Raw genomic sequence first — 16,644 nt, 5'->3', positions numbered from 1 at the left:
CCTCGTAATCCTCACCAGAATCCATATCCTCCAAGAGTCATTGCTCCGCTCCCGCTCCCGCTCCCTGAAGACTCTCATCACGCGCTTCCCCACCACCAACAACAACACTATCGCCGTCAACATCCTTCTTCAATCTTCCCTCCCGACTCGCAAACCCCAGCCTTTCCACTCCCAACATAAGCGGCAATGGCAACACCACAGCACAAATGACCGCTTGGAAGACCAAAGCCCAGAACATATGCCCAGGCGGTCTATCCCCTCCTCGCGCTGCCTCACCCCTGCCCGCCTTTTGTACAGCGTCCAGATCCACAGGCCTGTCGTCCTTGAGCTCGTTCATAATAACGATGAAGATACCGCCAAACACTTGGCCACCTACCCAACATATCGTTGACGAGACTTCTGGGGAAGCCGGGAAGGTAATTTCCACGAGGTATTCCAACGCAATGGGTAGGAGGGAAAAGGAACATGCGCCCAACACCGCAGACAGCACGTATGGCGCGACAATAGTACGTGTCTGCGGCGCCCAAATCATCGCTAGATAAGCTATCGATAGGACGGGACACAGAATCTTGATTCCGACCAGGTACGCGTGTGTCCGATCTACAATCGGGGAAGTGATGGCGCACGCTACTAATCCGACAACGATGAGCACCGCACCGCAGATGCCGGCTTCGTCTTCTGTATAGCCGTACGGATACAAGACCTGATTTAGAAGAGAAGTGAAGGCGTTGAAGAAGCCTGTGTAGATGCCAAAGGTGAAGAAAACGAGATAGAAGGAAGGGGTGCGTAGCATAGTGGCGAGGGAGGTTAAGACGGGGATTTTGCTTATGGCGGAGGAGGCGGAGGGCGGTGTTGGAGGGCGCGAAGGGATGAAGAAGGACTGTTGTGGTTGTTAGATCTATCATCGGAGAACAGAGGATGCATGGAGAGAGGAGAGGAAAACCTACTGGGATGCATGCAGCGGTTGCTATACATGAGACTATCAATACCGTAGTCGGTACATCCCCCAAGAATGGGTTTATCAACGACGCAAGCTAGGGATTCTGTCAGCGATCATCACTCCTCTCTCTTTCTATCTCTCTCTTTGTAAAAATACATACCGCTGCCCCAAACGGATTCGCCAAACTCGCCAAAGCCGTCGCTCCAATTCGTCCCCCTTCCGTAAACCACATATCACTATATCTCGTGGGCGCCGCCAACACAAATGGCTGCGCCAACCCCGTTAATATCTGCCCCACCATGACTACACTGAACACGTTTGTCTTGGTGCCCGCGTACCGGATCCAGTTTCCGACTAGGAGTAAGATGGAGGCGGCGATGATGGATGGTTTGGGGCCGCGGTGGAGCAGATAGATAGTCAAGGGACAAGTGGCAGCGAAGGCGAAGAGGAAGGCGGTGCTGAGCCAGTTGATAGTTGATTCTGGGACACGGAAGTAGAGAGATGAGGTTGTAGATATGGGGGCGAAAGTCAACCAATCCCAACTGACGACAATATTCAACAACACTAATTGTCCCAGGCCAATCCAGCGTCTCTTGTACACTTTGTAGTGCGTATGGCTGTAACTCTCCCTCTTCTTCCCTAATCCCAATCTTCGCTTTTTGCGTTTTGGTGGCTGCTCACGTGCTCCGTCGCTTCCTGCATTTTCGACATCTGCAAAGACGACTGCTCTTGAGGATGACGAGTTGCCTAGTTCTTCGTCTTCGGGCGCAACGTCCTCCGAAAGGCCTGTATGCGCTGCGTTCTCAAGCATGCCATCGTGGGTTCGGGTGTGCGATAAGTCGGCCATGTTCGCTGGCTTAGTACGGATGCTGCCGACAACTTTGTTCCTCGGACATCCAGGACGCGCTGCGTGAAAGGGGTACCCGTCTCTTGAAATATATGCGCTGCTGTCAATGGTAACGCAGGAAAATAACAACAACAGACGGATAGCCGTGAGGTGCCCGAATCCCGTGCGCGAGCCCCTGGAGCAGGTGTTGAACCGATGTTATGGACAACTTTGTTCTTCTCCAAAGCGCTCTGCGCACTAGCTGGTTTCTGTCTCTTAATGAAAAACGCTGTTCCAACGATAACGCCGCGAAGATATGGACGATAGCCGCGAGTTTCCGAGACGTCCCGAAATCCCAGAAGCAGATGTTGAATCGATGCGGTCGTTGTTGCTCTTATCGCACCCCGCGTCGCAGTCGCACATGTCAAACTCGGGCGTCTCTTCCAAGGTTGCTAAAAGTCTATTGGCGTGGGCTAAGGTGTTCCGTCTCGAAGGGGCAAAGGGTGAGCTAGTTGGGACGGACTTGCCGCCTGATTCAGCGCTAGTGGGCCGTTCTTTTCCTGCAGGTGCCCGTAGGTGTATCGTGGAAATTAGCCTTGCGCTTCGCTTGTCCCTGGCATCGTTACTTGTAGGAGCGGAGGTAAGGCGGGGTAAGCAGGGGATCGACATTGCGACTGCGCTTTTCATGAACGGTAAGAACGGTAAGAACGGAAAGCGGAAAGGTGCTGTCTATGGATGTGTGCGTATTTTATCTGGGAAAGAGGTGAAGCAAGGAAGGGTTGAGAAGAGTAGCTGGAGGCTGAGATGTGGCGCGTAGGCGTCTCATGTGATCATGGCGGGGTGTACCATTTGAAGTAAGCACGGGGTAGGGCGCATCCTCTCCAAGGCTGCTTCTCAACAAAGTAACAGCTTTCTACGGGAACAAAGGACGATCTCGTTACTACCGAATATACGCCGATTGCTTACTCGAAAACCTTTTGAGATACAACGAAGAAGATCAAGCGACTGCAAACTGGTGCCTAGCCGTTGGGATCGTGCCTTGTTGGGCCCCATGGAATGTTCGTATACCAATGTAGCCATATCGGTGCTAACCCACCCTGTCCACAAGCCTTTACCGCATGATAGGGAATACCTGCGTGTTCTTACTGTCTATGCAGGTAATGCATCAGATCCCATTCGATGTAACCTGCGGACAGTCAGCTTTCGCGAGGAGCCCTCTTACGAGGCTCTGTCATACACATGGGGGGACCCAACCGCCACGAGGTCGATAGAGGTCGATGGCTCTGCGTTTCAAGTTACCTTGAACCTCGAGCAGGCGCTTCGGCACTTGCGGGACGTGGAAAACGATCTTACACTCTGGGTGGATGCTGTTTGTATCAATCAATCGGACATGATAGAAAAGTCGCACCAAGTGGCTCTCATGGGTCGGATATATCGCGAATGCGCTCGAGTACGAATTTGGTTGGGATGTGATGCCTCGCAATGCCATCTTGGACGATCTTCGCTGTCAGCGAGCAACGCAGCAGATGAAAACTTGGAAGGAGTACATCCATTAGGACTTCTACGTATGCTGGCAGAAGATAAGCACATCCACCAATGGCCATGGTTTCCGACTCAGGGTAGCCAAAAGGGCGATGCAGTCACATACGACGCAAACCGTAACTTCGACAGCATTTACGAAGCATTCTTCGCTATCGAACGTAGTCCATGGTGGACACGCATGTGGACCGTCCAAGAAGCCATCTTACCCAAAACGGGCCTCTTGACCTATGACACATGGACAATGTCACTTCAAAGTGTCATCGCTGCTGGGCAGAGTTACTTCGGGCACTTCCTCAAAGATTGTTGTCAACATGCCGCTTTGCAATTACCGATGATTATCAGATCGACAGCAGAAATGTTTTGCCGTCTAGCTGTGAGTTTCTACGGGGATCGCAAAGGTAGTGAGTTTGAAGACAACTTGTATGAACGGCACACAGCATTTGGCTACCGAGAGTGTAAGGATCCCCGCGACAAGGTATACGGGCTGTTAGGCATAGCTGGGAACTCGTTTCTTACGCCTGATTACACTCTATCTAAAAGCGAAGTCTTCTTTCAGGCTACTTACAGTATGCTTTCCGTCAGCGGAGGTACTTTGCAGAGTCTAACAGGTCCTCAATATGGTCCAGCACCGGGCAAGTGGGCGACGTGGGTGCGCAACTTTGACGCGCCTTCCAACTATATAGAGGCTGGTATCGCTTGGGACAGGCTCATACTGCACAATTCCGGCATCTATAATGCTTGCAATAGTCATAGGTCGAACTCCGTGTTGCTTATGGCTCGTGCGCGACCAGAGAGCGATAAGGCGAGCCAGGTGGGACTCGAGACAGTAGGTAGGCGTGTAGGAATCGTCGCTTTTGCCTCTCAAGCCAGAGCTTCCATGTTCGAGCGCCATGATATGAGAAACAGCTTCAGGCGATGGATGTTGGAAGCGCTTGACTGGGACGTCATGCATAAACCAGCCTACGCCAGCGCCTCAGGCAATACGTGCGAAGATCCAAATATTGTCATGAGTCTTTGGCGGACACTGCTAGGAGGCACAGGAATAAAAGCTGGTATCGGGTTCGAGGACTGGGACAAGTTCGTCCCAACAGCGATATCATTACTGGCCGAGTTTCTAGCATGGCTTAGAGAAGAGATCGATCAGCTGAGCTACACGCTTAACTCTAGCCTTTTCATGTCAACACATGGCCGATGCTATTTCAAAGCTGAAAATGATGACCACGGTCTCTGTTATCCGGGAACTTGTATTGGGGACGAGGTATGGGTCTTGGACGGTGGAAGAGTACCGTTTATCCTACGACCCGCTCATCTAGATCGAGATGGGAAACAAGCACTAAGGCCCTTGGATGAGGAAGCTTTCAGAGACTATGGGCGGTATGAGTTCAGGGAGGATCGCCGGTCTGAGATGGCGCCTGAAGGATACTACCAATTCATTGGCGACTGCTATTTCGATGGGGTTATGAACGGCGAAGCGGTTCGCAACAGCACATTCCGAGAACAAACTATCATATTGGTTTGAAGGGATTGCTTATCAGGATGCAGTGTTCTAGAGAATTGCTAGTTACGTTCTCCTGAGATCGTGCACTTGAGCGAGGTGATCCGCACAATGAGTAGTGGTGATTACGGGGATTTCACCGGTATCAGTGCGGCGGCAAAACGTGGACTTGGATAACGGCGGCCGATGTAAAGGCCGGTGACGGGTATATGAGCGCTCTCCTCCTCTAATATTGTGCTCGACATCGTACTGAAGCCGCCAATCTACTAACGCGAATTGACCCTATTGCGCTTTTATCTTCCACTACAACCAACCTGCCCTTGACAAAGTCCACAATGGCTAGTTGCCACGGCCCTCAGCATCACGAGACATGAACGATACCATCCACAAGTACTCACCGCCGGTCATCGCATCATCCATACCCGCACGTGTGCAACAGCCATACGGGTCTTCTCCATACGCTGATGAGCGTGCAGATACGAGCATGTCTTCATCACCATCACCATACACACCCTCGGAACTCAAGCAGTCCAACGTTTGTCAAGAAACCTTGAAACAATCAGGCTACCATAATCGTGCACAGCTGTTCGGACGTATATCATCAATTGATCTTTTGCTGAGTTCAGTGAATGTCTCAAGAGATGGTTCGTTGACCCGCACACGCACTAACACTAAACAAGTGTCCGCCATACGCCTAGTCAGCGCTTTCGGTATCATATTGGCCGAAGTTCCGGCTCCGGCTTGCACAAGGGGTAGTCGCCTGCCGCTCGAAACGGATGAACGGTAGCCATACTCCCACGCCAGGTTTCGATGAAAGCAGCCTTTCTATAGACGGTGTGTCAGGGTTGATCTGCGGACCCGGCGACTTCAATACGTCAAGCGTTGAGCAAAGAATGCCAAATTGCTATTCATCTGCAGCTGACACTGGTACGTGCAAGATATCACCTGCTGAGAATGCGCTTCGAGAAAATATCGGGAAGAGCAAGACAGCTTGGAATACCAGTCGTAGTCGGAAGTCAAGCTCGACTACTCGCGTCTTCAACCATCGTTCCTCAGAATATGTCATCGGCTGCATCGGAAGCGGGCTCGACTGAGTTCAAATACGTCGAACCGAACACATCGGCAGAATCACCCCGGGACATTCTCGCTCGAGTGAAGGCCAGAGAAGGCGTAAGCATCGCGACTCAGCTAGCTGAGGAACTCGTGGATGATAACCGAAATAAAAACGCCGCCGTCGAACAAGACGATAGCTATGTCGATGCGATCGATGTTGCTCCACTGCAGCCACACCGGAGTCTTGCATCTACGCCAGCGACCACTGTCATGACTCAATCTTTGGCTATACGCACCGATGCAAAGCTTTCCATCAACCCTATTATGACGACGACCTCAAAGAGGCCGCTTGCTACATTGCAGCGCTATGAAGTCACGTTGGCAGAAGCCAATGCAATGATCTACGTTTGCATGACATTAGCAGCAGCGTGTCTTACACTCTTTGGTCTGGGAGAAGATATGGCTGCTATTGACCTGGTGCTAGTTTTGCATATGGCCTTCCTCTTTGGTGTCGCTGTTTGCACGGTTCTACAGTGGATATTGGGCGAGTGGTACGCCTCCTTCCTCCGAAGCTTCCGTGACGGGTATCACCAGGAACGATAAGTTAACATGAGAAGCTTCTAGCTATTAGCAACAACGTAGGTTTAAATTATGTCCATGCCTCGGTTTGGGGAAAGCGCAAGGGTTTGACTTGGGGATAGTCTTGATCTGACAGGAATGTTGTTGATGACCTCCATCCCCGATACGCATGATATTCTGGCGTGTGCGGATACGCGCCTGATGCTGATGCCATTTCCTGTAGACAGCGCCCCTCTTCTCGGTCGCGTGTAGCATGTTTTCACTATGACCAGCCGATTTTGACATTGATGTAGTGATGACACAATTTTCAATGTAACAAAGACCCTGTCGTACTCCTAGGCGAAAGCGATACACACATAGCGTTATCCTAGCGCATTCGAAACGGAGAATGCATTCCCCGAAAGCAAGGGTTCAAGTTTCCTCTAGTGACTTCACTTTTCCTATCAGCCTTTCTCTACTAGTCCACCACCACTTTTGTGACCTGTTGTTTGTTTCCTACAGCGACAAGCCCTACTGTCGACGCCTACTTCCCTCCTCAGCCTCCCGACCCCCCATCAGACTCGCATCGTCATCAATATCCCCCATCGCGCGTCGGCGTGCGTCATTTCCTTCGCGGTCTTCTTGCTCCCGTGCCTTGCGTCGCGCATTCTCCTGCCGCTTATCGTAGGTGCCCTGGACGTAGATCGTAGCGCCGGTGAGTGTAGTGACCTGAAAATTGACGATGGCTTTGGGGACGCCTTCTGGGCCGTTTGGAGACATGGTGTTGTTGGTCGATGTGCAGATGATATATGAACTGAGCGAGAAAGAGAAGCTGAGCTGACAAAGCAATTTTGAATTGCTTGAGTGAGGGGAGCTGGCTGGCGAGATTTTGACTGCGTTTAAGGATTCTGGAATATGTTTAGGTCGAGGTGAATCGACCCTTCGTCTGCCTTATCATGGTTCACAGTGGATCCTCCAACCGCTTTCAACGTCACTAAGTGTGACTTCGTGAATGAAATGTCAGTATCCAAATCCGTTATTCAATTTCAAGCTTTCTAACGAAGCGTGTGATAGTCATTCCATGTGCGAGGTTGGAGCCTCGTTTGCTCGTCCTGTAGCATCACTTGAATCGAGGGAACCCGAAGCGCGTCGTTGCGGGTTTCTGAACATGGACGATCTTAGCATCGAAGAGAAGGCAAACAAGCGTAGGAGATTTGCGCAAAGATGCAACTCTGGAATCGATTATGTCCAGTCAACTGTAGCATACATGCGGGTGTGTTTGATTTTAGGGCTCCAGCTTGGGTCTCCTGTCATGTTAAGAATTGTAAACATATGAGGAGGAGGTTGAGGAAGTAGTTGGTTGATCGATAGAGTCTATCGAAGAGAGCGAATATATATCCTCATGTTACATAATCAGTGATGAAACGCACTATCTCCACGTAGGCGTAGATGCTGACAATGCTGGAGTGTTCGATAGTAAGATAGCCAAGATACAGTGTAACATGTATGGCAAGCGAGTGGGCCGGGCAAGCGAGTGGGCCACCCCACCAACTTTAATGAACCATCTAAACTCTTTGTACAATGCCGCTACCAAAACAAGCCCAAAAAGCTTCTCGTGAAGCTGATATACATATCGCAATTCTAGCTCTTAACCAAACCCAAATTCGATCGTATAGAGATGCTGCGCGGACGTTCGAAGTCCCTCGAACGACGCTTACGCGCCGACGCACTGGCAAGCCTGCCCGACGCGATTGCCAACCCAACTCAAAGAAGCTTACCCAGAGAGAAGAGGAGGTGATAGTCCAGTATATACTCGACCTAGACCAACGTGGATTTGCGCCTACGTACGCAGCTATACGCGATATGGCTGATAAGCTGCTGGCTGCGCGCGGCGCAGGCCAGGTAGGGCAAAAGTGGCCAGCCAACTTCGTTAGGCGTACAGACTCTCTTAAGACGTGTTTTAATCGAGCGTACGATAGGCAGAGAGCTCTCTGCGAGGATACTGTGTTAATTAGAAGCTGGTTTGAGCTAGTGGAGCAGACAAAGGCCAAGTACGGCATCTGCGATGAGGACGTCTATAACTTCGACGAGGCTGGCTTTATGATGGGCAAGATCACGACTCAGCTTGTCGTGACAGGTTCAGAGAGAAGAGGCAGGCCAAAGGCTATCCAGCCAGGCAATCGTGAGTGGGTGACGTTGATCGCTGCGATCAACGCGGCTGGCTGGTCAGTCCCACCGTTCCTCATCTTTGCTGGCCAGTATCATCTCTCTGCCTGGTACGAGGAGGAAGAGATCCCGCGCAACTGGGCAATCGCACTTAGTGACAAGGGCTGGACAAACAACGAGCTTGGAGTTGAGTGGCTAAAGCACTTTAACGCTCACACGAAGGCTCGTGTTGTAGGTGCACGTCGCCTGCTTATCCTTGACGGCCATGAGAGCCACCACTCTCTTGAGTTTCAAGAGCTCTGCAAGGAGTACAACATCTACACGCTCTGTATGCCACCTCACTCATCTCACCTACTGCAGCCGCTTGATGTTGGCTGCTTCTCGCCATTAAAGCGCGCGTACAGTCGTGAGGTGGAGAGCCTGATCCGCCACCACATCAACCACATCACCAAGCTCGAGTTTCTGCCAGCGTTCAAGGCAGCGTTTGATCGATCATTCACCTCAGCCAATATCTGCTCAGCTTTTCGAGGCGCAGGCCTTGTTCCACTTCAACCAGACGTTGTTCTGTTAAGGCTTGACGTGCAGTTGCGTACGCCTACTCCAGCCGCTCTGCCAGAGGCTCCTTGGGAGGCTCGTACGCCGAGCAACGTACGTGAGCTTGAGGCGCAATCAACGTTGATACGTGAGCGCGTTCGAAGGCATAAGAGCTCATCACCAGCTTCAATTATTGAGGCGATTGACCAGCTCAAGAAGGGGGCTGAGGTGATGATGCTCTCAGCTGAGCTGATGCGCGATCGGATCACCAGCCTTGAGAAAGCAAACGAGGCAGCAACAAAGCGTAGGCAGCGTAAAAAGAAGCGGATACAGAGGAAAGGGATCTTAACAAAGGGAGAAGGAGAGGATATAATAGCTCAAAAGGAGGCTGACCAGCAGATAGAGCGTGAACAGCGTCAAGGTGGAGAGCGATCAGGCCTCAGCCGCCAGGCTCTGGCGCGCTGCAAGAGGTGCAGGGAGACTGGGCACAACTCACGTACGTGCAAAAAAGATACTTAAGATACTGCTTAATTAACTATATTAATATCTTTATAATATCTCTTAACGTGGTTAAGGTGTACGCTTAAACAGGTGCGCAAAGTTGGTGGGGTGGCCCACTCGCTTGCCTGGCCCACTCGCTTGCCATACATGTTAGCGAACATTAGTGTGATGGTTTGAATTTCTGGTACCCAAATCCCCTAAGGACTTACTATTTGGGGGGTTATAGTTACTTAAGGGACAGAACTAACCCAGATATGTTAATGATCTGTGAAAACATAGCGGCAATTTCGCTGTCACTTAAAGCCACTTCTGTCATCACTTCCCGTAGCAACACCTACATCTAGCCGTAATGGTTGCTACGGCCCGGTGCACTTGTAGTTTTCGGTTTCCGCATGGCGCTTGATCTTGGTCCTGCGCCTAATTTGGTAGGTACTGTTATCTAACGGGTCTGAGGGTGTTCGCGACACAACTAGATCGCTAGCTTCTAACAAAAGCAAAAGGTACACAGGAAAGTGTACCGCGGTACATCAGGCAAGGGAGAAATCGCGTAAAATGGACATCATATAGCTCTAGAATCATGTGCTATCGCACTTTGGACATGTATATTAAGCCACTGACGATACACTACCAGAAGTACTCTCATCCATCTAGGGTCCTAGAGCTGGCTCTACCCCTCTATGAGTACGACTGCTCGGTTATCTACAAGTGTCGATAGACCACTTTTTATGTCCTATGTTATCTTCGATCATAGCGAAACGCTAGGCACAAGCGGAGTGAGACGACTCTATAGATATGAGCATGGTCGAAACTTTGAGGTCTTAGCAACAACTGTAGGTCACAGCTCTGTAACTGCTTTTTCTGTACGTAAATTTATCTTCAATTATGGTGAATGCATTAACCTTGTGGTTGTATTTTTGCATCGGCCGGCGGTTTTGCGACGGTATCAAAAAGATGTGTACCTCTGTAGTTGTCACCGTTTCGCGGTCGTAAAATGCGTGACTCGTGTGCCCTTGCCACCAGGTCAATCATGACAAGCGTGGGCCGATAGCGTACCAACTCTTTCCTGTTCATAACTTAGATATGCACCTCGAGCAGCGAGACCTCCGCCTCCCTCACTCCCTATCCTAGCGTTCCCTTCTCAAATTCTGCGCCGCACACTTCTTCAACTGCCTCCCCGGACGCTTTAGTACATGCACTAACGTTTTGGCACAGAAATATAGGGTCAGACGATATAGCGCAAAAAGTAGCAAACCTAAGCGGATCTCATCCTGCACCTTCGGGAAGCCCAATGCACTAGACGGTTCTCGACGTCACCCTCGCCGGACCCAGGATACCGGAATCAAAGCAAAGTCCTGCGCTCGCTTATTCCTGAGAAAGGAAGTCACCTTCCGCAAACTATCAGCCTTGCATATCCTAACTGCACTGCCATCGTTTATGGCGCTTCTAGTAACATACTTCTTAACAGGACTTTTGGTCAACAGTGCAGGTGCAGGTGCAATGGGCTTGCTGCATTTGCTTTGTGGCTTGCCCTAAGCGGTGCTGCTAATCGCATTCACACCGTCATGCTCCCGATCGTCGCACTCTTGCTTAATGCCTTCTGTCTCTGACCTCGCTTGCTCGGACGTCTCTAGTACAGACAATGACGCGTTATCTTCGGTACCTTCCATACAATCTGTCGTAGCACGCGTCTCATCGTCGTTATGCTTGACTTTGACCGTGCTATTACTATTAGCCACCCGAGAGGATGTCTGAAGTTGTACTAGAACTCCAGTTCGTTTGGTGAAGCTGGTAAAAGGCAACAAGGAACAGGGGAGCGGGACTCCAAGTTAGGACGCCAGCACTCAGGGTGAGCTATTTAGAGTGATATGAGATTTCTGAAGAAGATAGTACATGGAGGAGTACTGCGCGATTCTAATTCTGTCGTTGGTTTGTTAATAGCTGCTCTTGTTGTAGAAATATTTTGATGTAAAGGTGAAGAAGAAGTTCTAATGTTCCTTACTGTCACGATGTTCCACAGCTACAGGGTCAAGCCCCAGGTAGCCTAGCCGCCGGGAACCCGTCGGGGCGCCGTCGGCCTACACCAGCCACGATCACGTGTCTGAGGTGTACATCATCTCTCACAGAGCCATAATTATTCCTTACGAATTCGTCTCAATACAAAGCTATACCTATATCTTAGTGCCTATTCAAATACTTCTTACACTCTAATTTTTGGTACGCCACGGCCTACGCTAATCCCGCTCTACCTAGACAGTTGAGATGCGATGCTAAATCATTACAGCAGTACTTGCATCCGAAACTACCTTAAGTCACAGCTTACTGGGGCCAGGTAACTGAGTCCCATACCTTGGCATCCTTCCTAATCCTAGCATCTACCGTATCATCTCCAGCACCAACATAAAGAACCTTCGAATACACAGACTCGCCCCAGAAACTAAATGTGGTATTTGCAGGTACAAAGACAACATCCCCAACAGAAAGTGTGGTGGTGCCTTCGAAACCACCAACATCCACGCTAACCAGACCGTCAACAATCTCGAGCGCAGTGTGGCCGGGAAGCGAGTATGTAGCAGGTTTAGTTCCTGTAATGGGTTTCGACAGAGTAATCGTGCCCTCGGTGAAGTTTCCGTCAGACTGCTGGCTCGTAACGAAAGGCTCGACAATGGCGTAGGAAGAGTCTTTGTCGCCAGCAAGATACTTAGGCCCGTAACCCTTGGCGACAAAAAAGGGCGTTTGAGGATCGTTACCCAACTCATTAGTGCCACTGTGCCAGATTGCATTCTCCTCAGTGGCACCATTCGCGCCAAAATCCATCGGTGGGCTGAAAGTCAGCTTTGCATAAACATCGTAGCCCTCGAGTGTGGCTATAAGGCTAGAGTCGCCCCCGGGATCCGAAAAGCTTCCTTGCGGAAAGGGCGAGTGGGTGTTAGAAGTGTAGTTGGCGTTTGCGAGGAAGTAGAAAAGATCCTCAAAGCCACCAGGTTGAATGACGCCGACAAGCTCGACAAAGGGATCGAGCAGTTGGAAGGTGTGGATTGTGTCATGAGGAACGGCACCGTAGTCACCCGGTGACAGGATCCTTCCTGATGTGACGTTCTCTTTGCTCGTCCAGAGAGCGTAACGACCCTTCAGGCAGTAGAAGTTCTCGTAGTGGATTGCGTGAGCCTTGACATGTGAGCACTTGACTTGATGCCACTATAGTTACAGAGAAACATACATGAGGTAGTACACCTAGACTTGTGCTAGCTGGGGCAGCAGTGCTAATAAGTGTAAAGGCGTAATTGGAAGAAGGACCGGTAACTGGGAAGCGGTAAACTTGAGATCCAACTCGATATCCGTCCAGGGTATAGGCGCGCACGATATATGGACGGACATAGTTGGGAACCTTGGTGACAATGAGATCTCCGGCTGCTCGAGCGTGTGAGCTTGAAGATAGGCTTGCGGCCAAACCTACAAGGGTTGTGAAAGCGGCGAGAAGCATGGCTGAAGGCGCCCAGTGCAAATTTGCGAGCGATGCTAGAAACGAATGTACTGGTGTCGTCGATTGTGATGTTCTTTAGTAGAAGGCAGAGGGGTCAATAGAATCTCCGCATCAGATCCTTCATTGTACCCCTACGTGAATTATTGAAACTAATCACCGCAACTCTATGCGGCATGCTGTGGGTACATGTGTACGTATTGTGGGTGGGTCAACTCGGCGGGGATACTCGGCTTTATTCTTCGGATGAACATATTTCCAGCGTTATCATCTATCAAGAGCTAATCTCAGTCCTTTATTTATTTGCCCTGAGTGTCGATCAGTGCCTATCAGTAAAATTGTTTTGTACCTAATGTTTCTACGCTCTTTGGGGGTAATTGAGCACCAGGTCATCTTCACGATATCTTTATGCTTATTGTAGCTACGCTCCCTACCCATAGCAAGCGTATAGCAAGCAAGGATGATCAATAAGAGCGAGAGTCTGCGTCTAGAGACGCTTATCTAACAACAGATGCCAGTAGCAAAGGAGTGTCAACAGCAGCGTCACCAGCTGAGTTTATGCATGATCTAGTAGACATTGTACTCGTAACACATGGATGCGGCAAACGATAGGGTAAAAAGCGTAACATACCCGATAATGAATGGTTTCTTGCGCATTCCTGCCAGTTGGGCTATCTTGCGTCTTCCGATAGGCACCTCTATTGTTCCCGACCAACCCACACTACCTGTGCCTTGTGCAGTCTCAGCCGGGCGTGTCTCCGGTACTAGCGCGGCTCAAGGATTGAAGTGCTAGGGTTGTACGAAGTGCGGGAGGCGTGCGTGAGGCTATGTTCTGGGAGGCGACGTAAGAAAAAGGCACAGTCTTTCCTGCTTAGTTGCCGAAACCTTTGAGGTTGACCATGGCTTGCGTACACTCTCTTGCAGTTTCCTCAATTCTGTAGCCGTCGTGCATGGCCAGATGGCAACCGGAAAGACGGTTGCCGAATCGGTCCGCTGCAGGGGCAGGCAATTGGAGGCGACAATTTCAACGTTACTGTGGTAACAGGTTATGGTCTGTGTGTCGGCCACTAGCAAGGTTTCTTAATCGACTAGGACAAGCTGAGATGGTATCGTGGACTATTCAGTATCTCGTATACGTACTCTCTCGGATTGTCCCACGGACGCACGGCCGCGCGCCCACTCACATCTTCCTCACCATCCATACCTGCGCTAGATATGCATATCTTGTCAATGCTCTCCTGTTAAACCCATACTCTGCCTCTTTACTTCGGGCCTTCCTGCCTTCGAAGGTCAGCTCGCCGCACTCATTACACAAATCCTCGAACTCAAAGCCCATCTCTTCAACGACGTCAATGATCTCTTCTAGACTTAATTGAACAAAGGGCCCGGTGCCATAAAGAAGTGGGCCAAAGTTGACCCATTTACCACCAGGCTTCAACAGCCTTTGGATGGTGTCGAAGTAGGCCATGAGGTTGCGAGCCGTATCGATGAAGAAGTGAGTGACGATTATGTCGTAATGACCTTGTTGATCATTGAAAGCGGTGTTGAAATCACCCTCGACGAGCAGTACACCAGGGTTGGGAAAGATGTTGGGTACCGTGACACTTCGTATCATATCAGCTTTCGTAGCGTGGTGCGACATCGCGTCGATGAAAGGATGCATGGTAACCGCGTGCACCTCCCTTTGCGCTTCCATGTAACGATACCCAACATTCATGAACATTGACCATTCGTTGACCGTCACCTCAAAGCCTGTCGCAAGGTCAATCACCGTTGCGTGCACAATTGGGGACATACACACCTCCCAAATTAGCGACTTCAGAACCCAGCCTGCCAACTCCGGAACCCGGAAGCAGTACTTTGAGAGCTGTACCCTCTGGCGAGGCTGCTTTAATATCGCTCAACGTGCTCAAGATGCATGGAAACGCCTCATTCCTCTCCTTAAGACCTTCGTTGGCCCAGTCTCGCACGTAATGCTTCAGTGTTTGCGCCGTAGCGAACTTGTCGGCTTGCCGATTGTCGCCCTCGGCCTGCTTTATGTGTTCTTCCAACTCTGCACGGTCGATATCGTAGAACTTCATAGCATGTAGGGCCATGCTCCTCGAGACGGCCGCATTCACATAAATCAGTTCTTCGATTTCATGCAGCTTCTTTGCATATCCGACCGCCTTCTCCACTGTCTGTTGCGAAATGAGCGACTCTCAGGACGACGTTGTCATTGCACGCACCATTTTTTGCTTCTTGCCAACGCTCTTGTACAAGCTTCGCCACCGGTCCAGTTCCGCCATGTGACGTTCGTGGTACTTGGTATACCCCCACAATGCTTCGAGTAGCCTGTATCGCGGATGGCTCGTTCCCCATTTCCCGCTCTTTTTATTCATTCTCTTCAGCAGGTGCGCCTTCTCTTGTCGGTGGCGAGGCGAGTCATTGAGATCGTTCGGGGGCATTGCACCCATCATCAAAGTATCCTGCGCGACATACCCATCGTCAATGACTATATTGACTTCGTCAACGTTTGGCACAATGCCTGTCGCAAGGGCTTGGCTCTCTCCGGTCGTGGTTCCGACATTGGCCAAAGCTACTGCGCTTAGACCTGCAAAGAAAAGCAGCAGTGATGACTTCATCGTCTAGATGCCTGAGAAACCAGATTATTCTGCAACTACGAATTAAAGAAAGTATTGTCATTCGAATTTTGCGGCTGAGTACCGTGCTGGCGCCAAGCAGCCGTCGATATTAAGCGGCAGGATGCTGCATATTGTGGGTTTCGATATGGAAGGCATCAAATCCACGAAGATGGAAAATGGCATTGTCAGGACAAGCCGCTGAACAGCGAACGTGGAACAGCGGCATGGGCTACGTTGCGGGTGGTCGCTCAATAACAAGCATGTCGCACGCTATCATGGGTTATTGGAATAGAGTATACGGGTCGGGCACAGCTTTGAGCAATACGATAATCTGAAGGCTGCTTGAGATATCGCGACAAAATGATTGGACTCGTGTACATGTACGGCAACGGGGCGGAAGACGCGTAGAGAGTGCATGGGCCATCGCCTGCGTCATCCGCTAAACTTCTCGCGGCGCTTTCGGCGACTCACGCAAGATCTCCGACACTGGACATAGAACACTCAACGTACACCCCATCCTTCAGGTCGAAGCCTCACAATGGCCATTCAACCGACATCACCAATTTCCAACAACTCTTTCGAAGCCACGTCTCCGTGCACAGTTTGGAGAGATCGGGTCCTTACATACGAGTGATACGACATGCAACATCGTCCCACGGAATCAGCCTCCCAGGGAGCTCACGCATCCGCACGAAATATCATATGCACCGTTTTACGGTAGCTCTGAGAGTTGGGGCTCCTCCAAGTCTCAGATCTGTGTAGATTAATACACTAAATATAACACTGTTCACCTTGAAATACATTTCGCCGGATGTATGTGCATTCTTGTCAGCATCTACGCCTACGTGGAGATAGTGCGTTTCATCACTGATTATGTAACATGAGGATATATATTCGCTCTCTTCGATAGACTCTATCAATCAACCA

The 16,644-nt window shown here is 50.4% G+C and overlaps 5 protein-coding genes across 5 annotated transcripts; 2 read left to right on the top strand and 3 right to left on the bottom strand.

Annotated features, from left to right (window-relative positions):
* Nucleotides 1-37: 37 nt before the first annotated feature.
* ALTATR162_LOCUS471 (uncharacterized protein) lies at nucleotides 38-1,787 on the bottom strand (the record flags this gene model as incomplete). Its single annotated transcript, XM_043308065.1, has 2 exons — nucleotides 38-880; nucleotides 1,257-1,787. The coding sequence occupies 2 exons, from the start codon at nucleotides 1,785-1,787 to the stop codon at nucleotides 38-40; spliced, it is 1,374 nt and encodes a 457-aa protein (XP_043164000.1).
* A 1,546-nt stretch (nucleotides 1,788-3,333) lies between these two features.
* Nucleotides 3,334-4,827, top strand: ALTATR162_LOCUS470 (uncharacterized protein; the record flags this gene model as incomplete). The annotated part of the gene is made up of 1 exon (XM_043308064.1): nucleotides 3,334-4,827. One exon carries the CDS (start codon nucleotides 3,334-3,336, stop codon nucleotides 4,825-4,827), a length of 1,494 nt encoding a protein of 497 aa, XP_043163999.1.
* A 1,035-nt stretch (nucleotides 4,828-5,862) lies between these two features.
* On the top strand, nucleotides 5,863-6,459 carry ALTATR162_LOCUS469 (uncharacterized protein; the record flags this gene model as incomplete). The annotated part of the gene is made up of 1 exon (XM_043308063.1): nucleotides 5,863-6,459. The coding sequence occupies one exon, from the start codon at nucleotides 5,863-5,865 to the stop codon at nucleotides 6,457-6,459; it is 597 nt and encodes a 198-aa protein (XP_043163998.1).
* A 486-nt stretch (nucleotides 6,460-6,945) lies between these two features.
* Nucleotides 6,946-7,194, bottom strand: ALTATR162_LOCUS468 (uncharacterized protein; the record flags this gene model as incomplete). The annotated part of the gene is made up of 1 exon (XM_043308062.1): nucleotides 6,946-7,194. One exon carries the CDS (start codon nucleotides 7,192-7,194, stop codon nucleotides 6,946-6,948), a length of 249 nt encoding a protein of 82 aa, XP_043163997.1.
* A 3,950-nt stretch (nucleotides 7,195-11,144) lies between these two features.
* ALTATR162_LOCUS467 (uncharacterized protein) lies at nucleotides 11,145-15,717 on the bottom strand (the record flags this gene model as incomplete). Its single annotated transcript, XM_043308061.1, has 6 exons — nucleotides 11,145-11,334; nucleotides 11,936-12,780; nucleotides 12,833-13,131; nucleotides 14,360-14,845; nucleotides 14,895-15,273; nucleotides 15,322-15,717. 6 exons carry the CDS (start codon nucleotides 15,715-15,717, stop codon nucleotides 11,145-11,147), a joined length of 2,595 nt encoding a protein of 864 aa, XP_043163996.1.
* Between the last annotated feature and the right edge of the window lie 927 nt (nucleotides 15,718-16,644).

The sequence above is a fragment of the Alternaria atra genome, assembly GCF_907166805.1.
Source record: "Alternaria atra isolate CS162 genome assembly, contig: 21, whole genome shotgun sequence".
Taxonomy (NCBI): Eukaryota; Fungi; Ascomycota; class Dothideomycetes; order Pleosporales; family Pleosporaceae; genus Alternaria; species Alternaria atra.
The sequence above is the reverse complement of the archived record's forward strand: the minus strand, read 5'-3'. Positions and strand labels throughout refer to the sequence as shown.